Here is an 18,728-nt window from a genome sequence, read left to right as displayed (position 1 = left end):
TGTGTGTGTACAGGGAAGAACCATTTTATGCTTGTGTTGCATGCAGTATCAGGCAAAAATGTGCTGGTGTTGATGGCTGTCCTACAACAAGAAATACAGAAATAAAGTATAACTCACATTCTATACACCAGAGTCTACAATACGAGACTTTGCTAAGGGAAAAATGCTCACTTAGTAACGTTTATCATAATATACTATACACTCGGTTGTTTGCTATGCAACAGCAGCAGTCAGAGCAGTAGCAATAGCCGTTGCAACAGTAAACGAATTTAGTTTAAAGCAAAATGATACCACAGCGATTGCAGTTTTAAAGCTGCACTTGCTGTTAGTATTTAGTTTTTTTTATTTTCCGTTTCCCAGTTAAGTTTAATACACAAGAGATCCCTAAAGGACTTAATTTATGTGTGTGTGGGTGTGTGTGTATGTATACGTGAGATTAGCCCTTTTTTCTGTTAGCTTCTGTTGTTGTTTTGTTGCATTACAAATGTATGAGCTGCTGCTTTTGCTGCTCTATTCGTTTCAGTGTTTACAGTGGTTTCCTTGTAAATATTATTATTACTATTCTTGTATTTATTTTTGTTAGTCCAGTGTTGCATTTGGTGGTTGGCTTTTTTGCTCCTTTTTATATTTTTTTATTTGTTCCAACAACTATTTTACTTTTGCTATGTTTTGCAAGTATTATTTAGCTACAATTGGGGATAAACATGCATAAATAGAAAAACTGGACTGACTCTGTTTCATGGATTACAGCAGTTATGTGAGAATCCAGCATAAGAAAACAAACAACAACAGCTGTGTTTGTTGAAAGGACACACATAAAGTTTCAAATTATGTTTAATAAATGCTACTTTATTTGAACGAGTGCAAGAAGAGCGTTAAATGCTAAGTAAATAAATCACTAACAAATTTAGTCAGAATTCTTATTTAGTTAGCCCTAAGGTGTGAATTTGAAAAATGGTTGTTATTATTGTTGAATAAAACATAGATGTTTGTATTTGAAATATTTAAAGCTCCCTAGAAGTAGGCACTATTTTTGTCTAAATTAATTTAAGCCTAAAATATGTGCAAAGATTTAATGAAACCTTTATCAACCACAACTATGTATGCGGTAAAATTGCCAAATTTATTATTTCTATTAATATTTGTTGTTTTTTTTGTTGCTACAAAAACTATAGTTTGATATTGAGATTATTTAGCGACTACAATAATTTTTCTTTAGAGATATGTATTGTGAAACAAATAACAAACAGTAGTTGGTAAAAGTATGCTAAAACCACAAGTAGTGTTATTAAAAATATTTATGGTTTTCAGAATATTTATGCACACAACAAACGACAAATTAAAAAAAGAAGAAAATAAATTATTTCGTTTTAAAACAGAACCGTAAACTGGTAAACTCATTTGTGCAAGAAAAATTTTAAATAAAATACCAAGAAACAAAATAAATAAAGAATTCCTAAATGCAGTTGTAGCATACAAATGAAATATTAATGCGGTATGGTAAGTTTGCAAGAGACAGGCCAACTACTTAAAGCCAAATGAGCCAGCCAGCCAGCAAGCCAAACAAACAAACAAGCAAACGTCCAACCAAACAGCCAAGTCAACTCAAAAACTATCCGGGCATTTAACCTGCCAACCAAACCAACAACATCAGCCATTTAAGCCACACCAGCCAAGCCAGCCAGCCAGTCATTTACCAAATAACCAGCAAAGTTTGCGTAAAGTTAATGACTTTAAAGACATTCTTGCTGTAGCTGTAGTTGTAGTAATTGTGGTTAAATTGTTTTACAACTTAATTTTAATTAAGAATTTGTTTTTTTTTTATTTGTTTAATATTGGCATGATATTTTTTAGATTTTCTGCTTTCTACACAGAAAACTAAAACCAGTAATGAGCAAAAATTACTACTACTACACAAGTTGAAAAAAAAAACTGCATGATCATAGAATTTTATTTGTTTTCATGTAGTTCTAGCATATTTTTTCCTTATATTTTTTCTAATTTTTAAACATGATGTAACAAAAAATGCATAACAAAAAGAACAAATTTATAATTCTTATTCAAAAATTCATCAAGTAATAAAAAGGTTGGTATAATTTTGTTTTTCTCATTATCACTTTAGTTTCGTAATCGAAGCATAATTTATCATCATTTATTTATTATCAAATTTTCCTAAAATGACAGTAAAGAAACTGAATTAAAAACGAAAAAAAAAAATGTGACATTTTCCAATGATAACATGACATTATTTGAGACTGAGAGAACGGGAAACAGGCATTTGAACATGATATGGGAAATTGAATTTTTAGTTTGTGACAAAATGTTTTATTACTGTGGCAATAGACTTAATTACAATGTAAATGTGAATTTTTATTAGGTCTTTTTATGACAGTGCCATAAAAATTTTGATTATTAAAATCCCATAAAGAATGAATAGCATATTTTAGGGGTTTTAATCATCAGTTTGGCATCAACAGAAATCAAAATAACTTTATGGACTGCGGTGATTTTCCAATAAAACACAATCAAGCCTCTTTTATTAAGTTGATGGGTTTTTAAGTAACTAAAGTTAAATTTTAGGGCAGTTATTATACCCTTCACCTTCGTGAGAAGGGTATATATAAGTTTGTCATTCCGTTTGTAGTTTCCACAATATCATTTTCCGACTCTATAAAGTATATATTCTGGATCCGTATAGATAGCGGAGTCGATTAAGCCATGTCTGTCTGTCTGTTGAAATCAATTTTCTGAAGACCAAAGATATCTTCGGGATCCAAATCTTCAATAATTCTGTCAGACATGCTTTCGAGAAGTTTCTATTTAAAATCAGCAAAATCGGTCCACAAATGAGGAAAAACCCAGGACAACCTCGATTTTTGACCTATATCTGAATTACTAAGTCATTAATATAGACAATATGGATATCTAATGATATATATTTCAAATACCTTTGCAACGATTATAGTAAGTTGTACCTACAATGGGTCAAAATCGGAAAAAAATATTTTTTAACCCGAATTTTTTAACCCCGAAAAATAATTTAAAAAACAAAATAAAAATTTTAAAATTTAAAAAACAACAAATTTTTTTAAAATTTATTTTTTACAAAAAATTAAAAAAACAACTTTGGAAAAAACAAATCGATTTTGTTTACCTAAAAATATTTAAAATTTGTATTTTGAAGTATAATTTGGTGAAGGGTATATAAGATTCGGCACAGCCGAATATAGCTCTCTTACTTGTTTTTAGTACAAATAATTACTTATTAGTTTCCTTGTAAGTTCCACTGGTATATGATCGATATCACCCGGCTTTACACCGTACTAGTTTATAAATATCTACAACTACTAAGTACATCATGTTAACCATTTCATCTTATTGTAAATTTAAAGTAATGAGTCAATGAAAGCAAATAAATATTGTATGTTTAACAATTATAACTTAAACTCAGAAAATGGTTAACACAACCATGAGAATTTATGTTGAAACATATGGGTGTTAACAATTTATTGAAAATATTGTAAGAATATGACAACCGTGTATACGTAGCTTTAATGCCTCAAACTTATATTGTAACTTTTTTATAAACTAAATAATAAAAAAAAAATATAAAATGTAACAGTAGAACGATTACGATTTTCCATTAAGATTCCCTTTTTGTGGCACCTTTATTATCTGTCACTTTGACTTAGATTTACAATTATTTTAGAACATTAACAAAACAAAGATAAAAACAAAAATTAATTACATAAAATAAAAGAAAAAGCTATAAAAAGAAATATTTATTTATGTAAAAAAAACTTACCGATAACCTGAATTTAATTGCACATCACCGATGGCAACATTTTCAAATTGTGCCGGATTCGCCGTCCATCTTGCCCAGTAAAATGTGAAATCATCAGCATCGTATTGCTCTGTGAAACGACATTTTAATGTGAGATCTGTATTTTCTCGTGTATCTAGAGATTCATCTGCCAGTGTAAACGAAAGAACAGCTAAAGCTGAAAGAAGAAATAGAAAAAAAAACACATTATTAAGTAATTTCTCAAATCGAATTGATTTTTCTTTCTTTTTGCCTCATTTTGGCAAAAGATTTATTAGACAAGGTTAACAGTAACAACAAAAAACATTAACAATAGCAACATATTTTATAGATTAGATTAGAATGATTTGGTCCCAAATGGAAAATGTTTTGTATCTCTTAATGATAACGACGACGAAGATGATGGTGATGATGGTAACATTTTGTTAACACATTTTAATTTCAATTTAATATATCCTAATGTTTGTAGTTAGTAGACGAGTAGGGTTGTTTTGTAAGGATTTTAATCCTTAATCATAAAACTACAATAAATAAAAAAATAACAAGATTTAAATATCAGAGATAGGCACCCACACATATGCACTAGTAGGAGTAACCCAATAATCAATTGAACTTGCAATTCCTTAAAGCTATAAGTTTCTATACATTCAGCTCGTAGCCTCTAAATCACAGTTTTCGAATATCAATTGGCGAACTATTCGTGCAATTGAGAAATGCTCCTGCAGGCACCTGATTAGTTCACAAACAAATCATTTGCTATTACATCAAAATTTAAACATTATTGTTTCGTGAATTTAAACTACTTATTGTTGCAGTAAGTACAACAAAATTTTCTATTCTTTGCTGCACTATCACAGGAATATATAAGATTGCCATTCCATTTTTGATTTCTACAATATTCATTTGTGACTCTACTGAAAATCCTATTCGAAATCCTCATATGATTTGATGTCGCTATAACGATGTCAATCTGTCCGTCTGATAGTTGAACTACCTTATTTGTATCCTCTAGATATCCTACGAATCCTTATGCAGTATCAATATATTAAGTTTATTCATGAGAATTTTTGTATTGAAATTGTGCAAACTTGGTTCAAAAATTTACGAATCTTGTACTTATACTATATATCAAGATATAAATACTTCTTGAGCTATTTTTATTAAACAATAATCAATCAACCATATTATGATGTTTGCAATGTGTCTCCATATCCATGATACATTATTTGGTAATGAATGACTTAAGAAGTGATTTAAAACATTTACTAAAGTCTAATCTTGTTAACTATATTGTAATTTTACTTTTGATTTCATATTTTAATATTTTCTTAACAAATGTCCTTTAAATTCTGCCTGAGGGAAAAAGGTTTAAATTCCTGTTCCATTTTTTTAACAAAAGATTTTTCTCCCAAACACTTTATTGGGCAGGTGGCAAACATGTCTATAAGTGTGTTTGTTCATGGCAATACATTACGCATATGGAATTTCCAAAATAAAGAAAATGTTCCTTTTGTATTTTGTGTCTTCGTTAGAAATATTTCATTTCTTATTCAAGTAGGAATGATGGGTAGCTTTCGCTCCAACACTCCATGAAAATGGCAATTTCGCAATTCATCAAACATCGTACAACAAAATAAAATAAGAAAACATAAAAATATATTAAATTAGAATATGCACAAACGGGCCAAAGAGAAAATGTCAAAATGGAAGGGGAAGAGTTTTACAGACAAAATAAATCCTTTTTTTTCCCATCCTTCCTTCAATTGAAAAAATAAAGGATCCTTATTTGTCCTTTAGTTTTGTATTCCTTTTTTTTTTGTCTGGCAATAGGTTGTAAGAAATTTAAACGAATGAGCGAACTAAGAGGAAATTATTTAGTCAGCTTGCTAAAATTCTTGACCGTAAAAATTTTGCTACACATTATGAATTCCAATCACCTGTCCTTAGTTGTAGCCGATGCTGGGCTTAAAAATAAAATGCTCTTACATGCAACTGCTTATTTTCTTAAAAGTTATTTATAGAAAGAAAAAAAAACCTTTTTATTTTATGATTTAACCGGAAAAATCAAATCAAAATAAGGGAAGTTTCACTAAAAGCAACAAAACTGATGATATTGGAAATAAAGCTAGAAGAGGGTAAAACAACTTCCCACACAATATTGAGCAGGAAGTAAGCATTTTTAGAAGTGTGTATATTTTATTGCTTCTTTATGATAAAGTAAGTTATTTATTTAATTTTTACTTTCTGCCTCGCTTTCTCTCTAAGGTTTCTGATTATTATTATCATGTGGTCCATTATTGAGAATGGTCAATTTGGGTGTGATTTTAAATACATTTTCATTTTAACTATTTCCTGTTTTACGGAATTTATGAGGTTATACATTCTCTCAAACAATTTTTCAATAAAAAAAGGGTAAATACTTATATAAAAGCATCAGTATAAAATTTTACAATTTATATTGTTGGCGATTTCTGATAAATTACATTACGTACATGTAACTACCACAATATGTTTAGGGTCATTTGGTTTCAGTAATAATAGCGTACAAATAGAAATAACTTTATAAGGTTTATGATAAAACTAATATTGGTGTAAGATAAATTTATGGTATTCTAAAGTTATTTTTGAGTAAATTTCGTTCTTAATATGCTGTTGAAACCATAAACATTTAAAATTAAGTAAAATAGAAGACAATTCATTAGTGATATTTTTATATCAATAATGTTTGCTGGATAAAAAACAAGTAAGAGAGCTATATTCGGATGTGCCGAATCTTATATACCCTTCACCAAATTATACTTCAAAATAAAAATTTTAAATATTTTTAGGTAAACAAAATTTATTTTTTCAAAAGTTTTTTTTCATTTTTTGGAAAAAAAATTTTCGAATTGTTATTTAAATAATTTTTTTTTTAAATTTTTAAAAAAATTGTTTTTTTAAATTTTTAAAAAAATTGTTTTTTTAAATTTTTAAAAAAAAAAATTTTTTTGGTGAAATCTACTCCGCTATCTATAAGGATCCACAATATACATATATATGTACTTTATAGGGCGGAAAATTATATTGTGGAAAGTACAAACGGAATGACCTTCTCACGAAGGTAAAGGGTATAAAAATAAATTTTATATTCATACTTCACAATGGGGCAGAATCAAAATGTTTTGGAAATAAATCTGACATGGGAGTATCCAAATAGTATTCGAGTTTATATTATTAAAATGAGCCCTACAAATGATCAAGGGGCGACATGAGGGCTCAAAGTACCTTCGACATGTAATATTTTTAAACATTAATTTTTTTTGAAATTTTGCAATACCTTGGTCCGCTTTTTTAAAAATATAGAAATAAAATTGTTTCTCAAATATATTCAAACATTTTAGAAACTTCATCATAATTATACTGTTTTAAATACTTGCAATCCAATGATTGAAAATATCTACATATTATTCATGAGTATACTTGTTATGATTGATAAATATTACTCATACGTTGACCTGTTTCATGTTACACACTATTGTATCTGAGAAAAAAAAAACATTTTTCACAATTTTTTTGTAAGAATCTGGTTCAATTTAAGGAATAAAGAAATGTAGTCTCTGACATAATCAATTCAATAAAGTATTAAGTTTATTAAACATGTTTAAATTCTCAATACTTTAACTGATAAAAATGTTCGCTTAAGATTTTTATATACTATTTGTTGTATATATCATCATCCATTAAAAACAACATATTTTCGTTAATGTGACATTAAGCAATGATTATTGCATTTTGCGTGAGAGAGCGAATGTGTGTGTGCTACCAAGCTTTTACTCACACGCATAAATATGTACATGCACATGTGTATTCATTATCCTTACAAATGCATACACAGTTGTATTAATTATGATGCTTAAATATCACAGTACTTTTACTTAATCGTATTAAATTAATACTGTCAATTATTTGTGCTGTTCAAATGTACATTTCTTTGTCTCTACATTCAAGGATGTCATTATTTTACAGATGTTGTAAATAGCAGCAAACACTCTCATTTACACACATAAACAAACGTAAAGTACAAAAAGGACATTCATTAAATGTATATTGTTGCAAAATTCTATAAAGAGGAAAAAATTGGTAAAGGCTTAACACATTTAAATCGGATAATGTTTGCAATGGAGGTAAATGACTTACTTAAAACTGCAACTGAAAAAGGAAAAAACCTTTCAAAAAGTTTAATAAGTATAATGAAAATAAAGACAAATTAAATTTACAGTTTCTAAATTCTGCAACTGATTTCAATAAAAATGGGTTTATTGAAAATTTATATCAAGTACAAAAATCGATTTGATTTATTGAAAAAAAAAAAAAAAAATTATCGGGGGTAAACAGTAAATTCATTTCGGTTTTGAGTTAAAACTTTAGTTATGTTTTCAGTAAGCAAACAGTTAAACATATTTCAGTCCTAAAAAATAGGCGAACATTATCTATCTGCAAATATACTGTAAACAATACGAATGTCAACAATGTTCATACAATTTAACTATTATGAAACAAAAATCATGATTGAAAACTATGATAATCCAGTTAAACCTGATATTTTTAATTCATTACAGCAACCTACCAGAGCAGTACTAATTGAAACTGGAAATATTGAATTGAAACAATAAAACGAATAAAATGATTGCATTTAACATTTGTGCATTTATTTCTAAAGAAGAAATCTTATTTTCCACATGATGTCACAATCTGCATTTCATCTGTAACTCTCTGTGTCGTTTAAACTACATAATTTTTTGTTTCTGTCTTTTAAATTTATAAAAATGCCAAAAAAGAAACGCTAAAGAATAAAATCTTACCCAAAAAAAAAACATAATAATATAGAAAAATAAATATTATTTTGTGATTTTTTCTCACTCTATTATAATCAAAGAATAAGAAGGAAAATAAGACAGCAGCAGCATGTTCAGAGGAGTATGGTTAGAGCGAGCAGCAGCGTCGTCATGATTTTTGTTTTAATATTCGCCAGCTTCTTATCTCGTGCCTTGATAGTGTTGTACAAATATAATTTTCCAATTTGCAAAAAAGTTTTCCTATTAAATCCTTTACTGTCATTCGCATCATAAAGAAACAAGAAGGAGTATATACGCAAAACGAGCAGAATACGGCTATAACACTGTGTATGCGACATAATGTGGCAGTATGAATGTCTAGTATATATATAGTCAAGCCAGTTTTAACCAAAATCAAAAGGAAAAAAAAAATTGAAAATCTGCTGTTTCATGCAACTGTGCAACTACACATTTCATACTTTTACATTAAAGTATGTAGTGTGTAGCTGATAGCGAGTCTCCTCTTTGTGTTTCTGTGTGTGATTGTATGTCTGCTACAGTTTACTACATACACTTTCAGTCAACTCAATGTAGCAAATGTAGTTGTAGCAGTTAAATAGAGTGGCTGGTTACGATCGTAAAATAAAAATGCAGAAATTGCAATAGCAAGTAGAAAAAAACAAACTTTTTTTTTATTTTCTATATAAAACTTGTATGCCACGCGTTAAACACTGCCGCATACACACTCTCCATCATGTAGATGCATTGAAACATAACTGCACTTTTTCATTTTTTTTGTTCCTTTTCCTTAGTTTTGTTCTCTCTTCCCTCTTACCGGCTTCTTATCTTGAAGCTGAAGAATGGAAATTTATAAAAATCTTTAAATCTTTTGACGCGACAAAGTTGCCACATAAATTTTACTTTAGCACAACAGCAGAAGCAAAAAAAAAAAGAATAAAAGAACTACACAAATAAAAAAACATCAGGCTTTGTGCATAGAAGGCAACTACATTTATATCAAGATTGACTTGATTACTGGTGGGGAGGTAGGAGCGTTTGGATGGTGAAGGGGAGAGGATGTTGTTGCATTGACAATAAGAAATGGCAATTTCATTTGGTGTTGTATGACTTATAAAATTTTATATTTTAGTTGTTGCTGTTTAATTTTTTGTTTCTTGTCTTCTTGCAGCTTGTATCTCTAAATCAGCGAGCTGCAGTGAGCTCTCAAATGAGCTCTCTTGTTTTTATTTTCACATGTACGCAAGCACACACATTGTATAAAAACAGTCAGTCTCGCATGAGCATTGATAGAAGCAGGTTGTGTTACGCTTTTACGTTTGTTTATTTCATTATTTCAGCTATTTGTTTTTGTTTTTGCCAGAGAATAATTCTCAACTCATACAACTACAATATCTAAAAACTGTAGTGGTGTGAGTTTGCATTTCGCTGCTCTAAATAATACAAAATGGCAAACAAAACAACAACGACAACAAGAAAAAATATAAAGAAAAGCAACTAAACTGGTCTTAATTTTCTTCCGCTTTAGATGGAGTTTCAACTTAGGATTTTTTTTTTTTTTGGTATTTGTCTTGCAATCTTTTCTACATACTTTTTAATGCCAGCAAATGTTTTTTTTACTGATGTTGATTTCTCAAGATTTGATTTTAATATTAAAGTAAATTTTTTGTTTGTTCCTGTAGCAGCAAAAGAAAAAAATATGTTGACATTAGTTAACAGTTACTATAGCAACTGTTAATCATTATAAATAGCATAAATTTACTATTAGTCACATTTACTACAACTTTATATATAGTTTTACTAGTAAACATCTGTATAAACATTTAAATATTATAATTTCCTTAAAGTACATTAATACTTTTGCTCTCTAATTCATATTAAATTCCTTATACATATATTATTTTAATTAAAAATTTAAAACAAGTAGTTTATGGCACTTATTTGTTTTAAATTTTATTTTATAAACCAATTTAAGAAGCTCTTAAGATTGTGTGCATACAGTATTGAAACTAAATTATTTTGAGTCTCGTATAAATTTATATGATTTATTCTTTTATAACAATATTCAACACATTTCAGACATGAATAATAAATATTTTATTTATTTATATAAGTGCTTTCAGAAGGATTGAGTAAATAACTCAATTTAAATTGTTTTTATTTAGCAAACAATATAAGATTTAAACCATGCAAAGTAGGGTGGGTAAATTTTGTTTGGTCGAGAAAATTTTCCCAAAGAAACTATGGGTCTAAAGTCAAAACCTAGCTCCCGCTGAGAGACTTCAAAATAAACGTTTAAGAAATTTCGCTGTCCAACAAATTGAGACTTTTTGATTGGAACGGAATAACGACTGTATAATTCTGAAAGGGCAGATCATGTAGTAGATCATGTTTGTAGAATAAACTTATTGTCCAGCTGGTCTGAATTTTTTTTTACAGAGGGTGAAATTTTTAATTTTTTGAACGAAGGGAGTATTATGCTAACTGAAAAAAAATGTTGTAAGTAAATGTCTGAGAGATTCTTATTTTCAGAGTTATATCATGGAATTTTATGGGGATTATTTTTGTGGAAGATCTTAACCCTCTATCTCCAATCTTTAGAGGTCAATTTGACCCTTTTTTCGAGAAAATCAAAAAAAAGTCCTTTAAAAAAGAACATTTAAGGATTAAAATATTATACGAAAATGTTTGCCGGAAAATTTTAGTGGAGGTCACCAAAGATACCAATGTTGTAAATAACGTTTTTTGCTATATGCCTGTCACTTTTTTGCACTCCCGAACAAATTGACCCACCCTAATGCACAGTGGTTTTAATTATTTTATTTCAAAATATGTATATGACAATCATATAATCCTATACCCTCTTAATGCATTTATATTAAATTTAACAGAAAAACATAGTTTTAATGTCGGTAGCTTATTTTCAAGTTTGTTTTATATTTATTTCATTTAAATGATTACAATTGAAAATTTTATTAACATTTAAAAAAGTTTTCAAATGTGCTAAACTGCCGCATGCGTTCAAATTAAATTCAGTTTTATGAAGGATTTTTTTTATTACAAATAATTGTTGCAATTATTTATAAACAATATGCGAGTAAACATGCAAATGTTTTGTAAAATACTTGTAACTTTTATTTAGTTTTAGGTTTGGGAAAAAGTAATTGCAACATGCAACATATAATTACAACAATGTTTCTTTGATGGAAAATTGTTGAATGCAGTTTAAAGTTTTGAAACTGTTCCCTTTGTTAAAGTAATACTGGCAACAAGGAATATTAAATATGCAATTTTCTGTTACTTGAGAAAAAATTATTTATTGAATCTTAAAAATACTAGTAAGGGTGCTATATTCTGCTGTGACGAATCTTATATACCCTTCAAAATAATGTGTGTTAAAAAAAATTGGGGAAATTTTATTTCGGTGAAAATTTTTTTATAATAAAAAATATAAGGAACAAGTAAGAGAGCTATATTCGGCTGTACCGAATCTTATATACCCTTTATACTTCAAAATATAAATTTTAAATATTTTGAGGTAAACTAAATTTTTTTTCGAATTGTTATTTTAAAATTTTTTTTAAATTTAAAAAAAATTGTTTTTTGGTATCATTAGATATCTATATTGTCTATATTAATGACTTAGTGATCCAGATATAGATCAAAAATCGAGGTTGTCCTCGACCAATCGATTTTGTAACAACTTTTTGTACTGATCAGTTATATGATTGCAAACATCATATTACTGGGTTTTTTCAATATCGGTTCATATTTGATCATAGCCCTCATATTAGGTCCAGATGCAACCAACTTCTAAACAAACAAATATTTTTTTACTGCAACATAAGTAAAAAATTATTCCAACATTTTCTACAAAATCGTTTCCGTTGAAATTGGTAATTAAAGGGTGGAGGAGGTGGGATGAGATTTGATGAGATAAGTACAGTCATTAGTCGGGCTTCGACGGTGTCTCGTTTTTGCAAGCTTTTTAATATTAAAAATTGTTTCAAAATATTTTGTATTTGACTTAGCTTATAATATAATATCCAGTTTATTGTACTTGAATATAGTTTTTGTGTTAAATACAACCAATCACTCATGGTAAAGGTTATAAAAATAAACAAATATTATTTTTTAATCTAATGTATATATTTCGTAAATATATTAATAGAAGAAAAACAACCAAAGTGCATTAGAGAAATAACTAAGCATACGAGTATAAATTGATAATATACCTTTAGTCCTTTAAATTCAACACACTTTAAAAGGCCAAAAGCATACGTAGGATCATGAATATGAATGATAAAATGACTGCATCCCTAGACTGAAGACATATAATTTTATTCATACATATTTTGCCGCGCTAACTTCACATATCTCTATGAACAATGTACTTACATACGTTGGTGCTGGTAGATTCTTAAGGCTCACGACGAATATAAATGATGGTGGATGAAAAGTTTTAAGTCTGACTTTGTTTTTGTTAGTTTTCAATGTATGAAATACATGTGAAAATGAACGCAATTATTACGTGAGAATTTTAATAAAATTTAAAACAATCGCATTGTCATTAGTTTGTTAAAAACTTTAAACTTTGAGAAACCATTTCACATTGTTGGAAGTGTATGCGTGTATGTACATTAGATCTGCCCATAAATAAACTGATTTGCTTGGGATTTATTATTTTTTGTTCTTTAATGAATAAAACTAGATGTTTTAATCGTTTGAAATAAATCTTATCTTCTGGAGAATGTTAAATGTCTAATAGAAAATAGTTGTTTACACAAGTTTTGCAAACAGTTGGTAAATTATACAAAAACCTTTTTTCACTCGATATTAGGGTAATCGGCCCGGATTATAACCGGTTTTTTTGGTAAGGTCGGTTTCGGTTTTTTTGAAAAGCTCACATTTCGAATATCGAAGAAACCGGGGTTTTCTCCTCGAATAGCCGGTTTTTTCTAAAAGTGTGTTTTTATATAACCAAAATCCAAAAAAAAAAATTAAAACAAATATTTCAACAATTTTAGAAGACTTTTTATATTTAGAAAATGTCACAAGTGATCTGGTATGCCTGAAAACTTACTCAATGCTTTGTTTTCTATATGTCCTACAAATATACCGAGTAAAAGATGATTTTCAATGTCTAGCTTTATAAAAAGAAAAAAAATCGATATACTGCAAAGCATTTCAACTGTGTTTTACTTATTCCTAAGAGATTATTTTACCTTCATAAGGTCTTCAAATTTACTGACGTTTACGATCTACGGGTCATATTTGCCCAAATAGAAAATAGTTTTTTTTTAAAAAAAACCTAACATAGTTGTTGACATTTGAAATTAAATTAAAGTCATAAAATATCAACTACTCATTTTTAGAAAAAATTAAATTTAAATTTTAAAATGCGTAAAATTTTACCGGAAAACCTTATGAAGGATAAGAAAAACAGTAATTCGAGTATAATGTTGTTGCAAGTATGTTGAAAAGAGACAGATATATGTATATTAGAGCTACCAAAGATATATTGTAATGCTACCGAAGCTCTGAAAAAATTGAACTTAATTGTGCGTAACAAAAGACCTTATGTCCAAACAAGTTTATAGATATTTGCTTGCCAATTTGTATTAAATTGCAATTTTTCGAAGAAACCGACTGGTTTCTCAAAAATGTCGAAGAATCGATAACCCTACTCGATATTCATGTTTTATACAATACTTTGTTAGACAGATAACTTTTAAACAATATACAATTTTGTTGTCAGGACAAAATTAGGCTCATCGAAAGAAAATCTATTTTTGAAGGGCTGGTCTAATGTATATAATGTACGAGTATGATGTTCATATGTACTTTTAAGTAAGTTAAGTAAAACTTAAATAAACTACTTTACACAATGTGTGTGCATATACATATGTATGAATGTATGAATTTTAAGTACAACTTATATTTGAACTCTATTCTCAAGTCTTTTTTGACATAGGAACTGAAATACAATGTTGGATTAAACGAAATTCTCAATACTCTGCTTTTACTCTCAAGTGTTATATGCATGTCACTAAGTATTTATGTATGTATATATTTGAGTTTCTATTTAATAAATGTACATATGTATTAGTGTTGCCAAATTTCCGGGATTGTCCCCACTTTCAGTCACTGAATCCAAGGTGAATCTGTGCGGGAATCTCAAATCCCTCTTTTTTAGATTTTGCCCATTTTCCTTATTTAATAAAAGTTATTTGGAAACAATAACAATTAGTAAAATTTTAACTTTTTAAATGAAACAACAAAAGGGTTATACACCTAAACATAATTTTGGGTAGTAGAATCCAATGGTGTACTCATTTTTAAAAGATCTGTATAAAATTATGAGATATTGCATTTTTACGTTTTATTATTATAAAGGAAAAATATTTGGTTTAGTGTAAGAAATTAAAAGAAAACATAACGCCTCTCACGCTTCGCAAATTTTCGCATATTTCTACATGTACCTCAAAATTACTTCCGTTTTATGTCACGTGCGATATACCCTTATTTCTCTTGATATTTTGGACAACATTATTTCGAAAGAACTTATTATTTTTTTAAAATATAGTATCCTCTGAATGGAACATAAAGATCAAATTATTTTCCAGATACTCTTATTTTTGCAAAATCTGTTACACTCCATAGGCGCACAAATGTCACGTACTATGACATGGAATTGCCCATATACAGTACTATTATGAATAAAAATTCCCCGAGAGTTTTTTCCATTTTTGCTATTCAAATTCGATGTTAAAAATAAGAATTTTGATTCATAATTGTGCTGATAGACGAATTGGAAGAAAATATGATATTGAAATAATGGTACCAGATTTCTAATTTTTTGTAACGCCATTTTTCACCTATTTTGAAAATTGTCCCGATTTTTGTAAAAATTAAACTGGCAATCCTTGTAAGTTTGTATGTAAATATGAGTTTGCAAAAGGTTTCTATGTAAAATATAAGGGTATTCTTGTAAAATATTTTAACATGTATAATGTATGTGTGTGTGTGTCAGTGTAAGTTTGGTGGCAAATAACATGGCGTCGTTTAAGTCGAGGGAATTGTTGTTAATTGCACGTTCTGCATAACACTTTCCAAAGCCCACTCTCCCCTTCCCCACAGATGTTGGTGGGTTGGTTGTTACTGTTGCTGGTTTACTGGTTGCAGCAGCTGCTATTGCCTCGGCTACCAGTACCAGTACCACTACTAATATTGCTGTTGTAGCTACTGCTGCCTCTATGATTGTTTTGATTGTTCATTCTTTGGAAGGTTTGCTTGTTCTTTAACAGAGTGCATGCATGTAGTTGCTACTTTTTTGTTTTCTTCTTTTTTTTTTTTTGTATGTTGCAAATTGGCACAAGGGAACTTAATATGTACTCTAGTTGTTTGTGGCTGTTGTTGTTGTTTTTTCTGCTTTGTCTTTTTTTTCGTTGCATTTTCATAAGCTTCATAATTGGATTTCAGACTTAATTACCAACCAACAATGAATTCAGAAAGAGAAAATTGCAACAAAAAGAAATGGAAAATATATAATTTTCTCAATTTTTATTTTTATTTTAAAAGAAAAAAATTTATTTAAACTTCTTTTGTTTTGTTTTAAATACTAGTTAAATGTTATTGATGATTTCTTTTGAATTTAACATGAAAACATTTACACTCATTTATGTTAAAGTAGGTTTTTTGTTTGAGTTCTAAACCAATAAGTCACCGAAATGTTGTTGACATTAGTTTGCCATATATTTTGCTGCAGTTACAATTGTTTGTTACCAATTACTTAAGGCGATTTTAGATTTTGTTTCATATTGACACTTATTCATTTGGCACAAAAGCACTTAAACAGTGGGTAACAAAAGATAGATTGATATTCAATTGAGGCCAGAACCAAAAGGTTAATGTGAAATTTTTTTTAATTTTTAACAAAATGTATAGGTATTAACAATTAAAAACGTTTTCAGCATATTTATCTTTTGTAAAATATTACTTTAAAATTGAATTGTCATGATAGGTCTAGAATTGCTATAAAAATATAACAAATATTTTATCAAAAATTCTAAATATCTAAATGAGGAAAGGACACTGGTACAAAGCATACCAATAAATTGTTACAAAACATTTTAAAGTTCAAGAAATTTTACAAGTAACGTAACAAAAATCTTCTCTTAAAGATATACAAATAATTTGATTTAATTCTGCTTAAAGGCCCAACTATTATATGCATAAGCTAGATTAAGCATCTGTCAAAAATTAACGAAAACCTGTCAAATGTATAAGTAAATTAAAAAGACTTTTAGATGGTCATAATGTACTTATACGAACTTTTTGCATATTTATGTATTATTTGAGCAGAAGTGAACAATATTTTCATACTAACAAAAAAAAAATTTCAAATTGTGGTTATTTTTAACTAATCGTCAGCGCCTTCTATTTAAAAAACAGCTGATTCCGTACGGAATTTGCGGCCAGTTTAATTAAGTACATTATAGTTTGTCACATACATTTTATATGTATTCGCGCAGCTGCTTAAGCTAGCTTAAGCCAGCATATTTATATTATAGCTGGACCTTAACATTTTCACATACAAAATGTGTGGATGCATTTTTCTTATTTTATTTCAAATATTTGTACTTGCTGCATTTGAAAGCATTTTTAATTTAGCAACAAAATATCCTGTAGTTATATCCTGCAGAGTCAATAGATTGAACATAGATTGAATCAAAGTCTATTTAAATGTTGAAGAATAATAATGCAAATTCTTTTACTTTGGATATTTGTATAAAATAAAATCAACAATAAACAAACATACTGCTAAATAAATGTTGTTAAAGAAATATTTAAAATTGTTTTTAACTACAAAGGGAAAAATGTTAGCAACATCAATTTTCAATAGTGGTGTACTGACAAAATATGTACATATGTAAAAAATAACAAAAAAGCCAAAACAAAACATCAAAAATAAAAAAATAAAAGTTTTTTAAAATTTATACATAATTGTTTTATTTGTAAAAAAAACATTTCAGGATGAAAAACAGATTACTAGTTTGAAGGAAATTTTTTAAATAAATTTGAAATTAATTTCAGTGATTGTTTTTAATATGAATTTTGACATATGATTTTCACGTGATATCGAACATAGTATAAATAATTTTTTAAATTTCAATATGTTTCTATAATGCAAAATATTCTCATTTTATACATACTAAGTAAAATAATTATTAAAGAAAGTTATAATCAGGGAAACCGGAAATATGCTCTAAAAAAGCGTTTTAAGCGCTTTAAATATGCTGTAAAAACTTTAAAATATGCTCTTAAAATTTAAAAAATATGCTCTAAAAAAACGAACTTTTACATAATTTTTAACCAACAAATATACTTTTATTTAAAAAAATCAAAATAACATGAACTAAAACAAGTATAACAAAAAATAAATACAACATAAAAACAATAAGCTATGAAAAGGCCTCGAGAGGTATTTTTTGATGATATTTTATATAAATATAAAGTCTCTTCTTCAATTAAGGTTATTATTGCAAAATATTATAAAATATTGACTTACATTTTCAAATAAAAATCGTGTCTATTGGATCTGAAAACATTTTTATACATAGAAAATGTTCTTTCGACATCAACTGATGTTATAGGAACAAATTTAAAAGACAATATTTCTTTAACACTTAGAACGGTTAAGTTTGAATTAGAACTAAAATTAATTTATATTAAAAAAAGCCATATATTTTTCAATTTTGAATTTTAAAAACCTGTAACACAACAGCGATAAATAAGTATGACAAAATTTGTTTTTGATAAAATCAAAATATGCTATTAAACAGTAAAATATGCTCTAAAAACGCAAAATATGACATAAATATGCTCTTGAAACAAATATATGCAAAAAAATGCATTTAAGGGTAAAATATGCAAAAATATGCACTAACAAATCGATGCCAAAATTCTTAAATAGTTTTGAAATGTGTAAATATCTTATCCATGTGCTCATTAGACTCACCAGAAAAAACATGCAATTGCATATTTTGGTTTCCCTGGTTATAATTATAGCT

At 28.0% G+C, this 18,728-nt stretch overlaps 1 protein-coding gene across 1 annotated transcript in view; it reads right to left on the bottom strand.

The window, feature by feature from the left end:
* ed (echinoid) overlaps positions 1-18,728 on the bottom strand; it is a 253,649-nt gene that overhangs the window by 100,120 nt on the left and 134,801 nt on the right. Inside the window, exon 3 of the mRNA XM_065502357.1 lies at positions 3,806-4,001. Coding sequence (XP_065358429.1) covers positions 3,806-4,001 — 196 coding nt within the window. The remainder of the gene's footprint in view (positions 1-3,805; positions 4,002-18,728) is intronic.

Source organism: Calliphora vicina, chromosome 2 (genome assembly GCF_958450345.1).
Source record: "Calliphora vicina chromosome 2, idCalVici1.1, whole genome shotgun sequence".
Taxonomy (NCBI): Eukaryota; Metazoa; Arthropoda; class Insecta; order Diptera; family Calliphoridae; genus Calliphora; species Calliphora vicina.
Note: the sequence above shows the minus strand (reverse complement) of the source record. Positions and strands in the feature narration are given on the sequence as shown.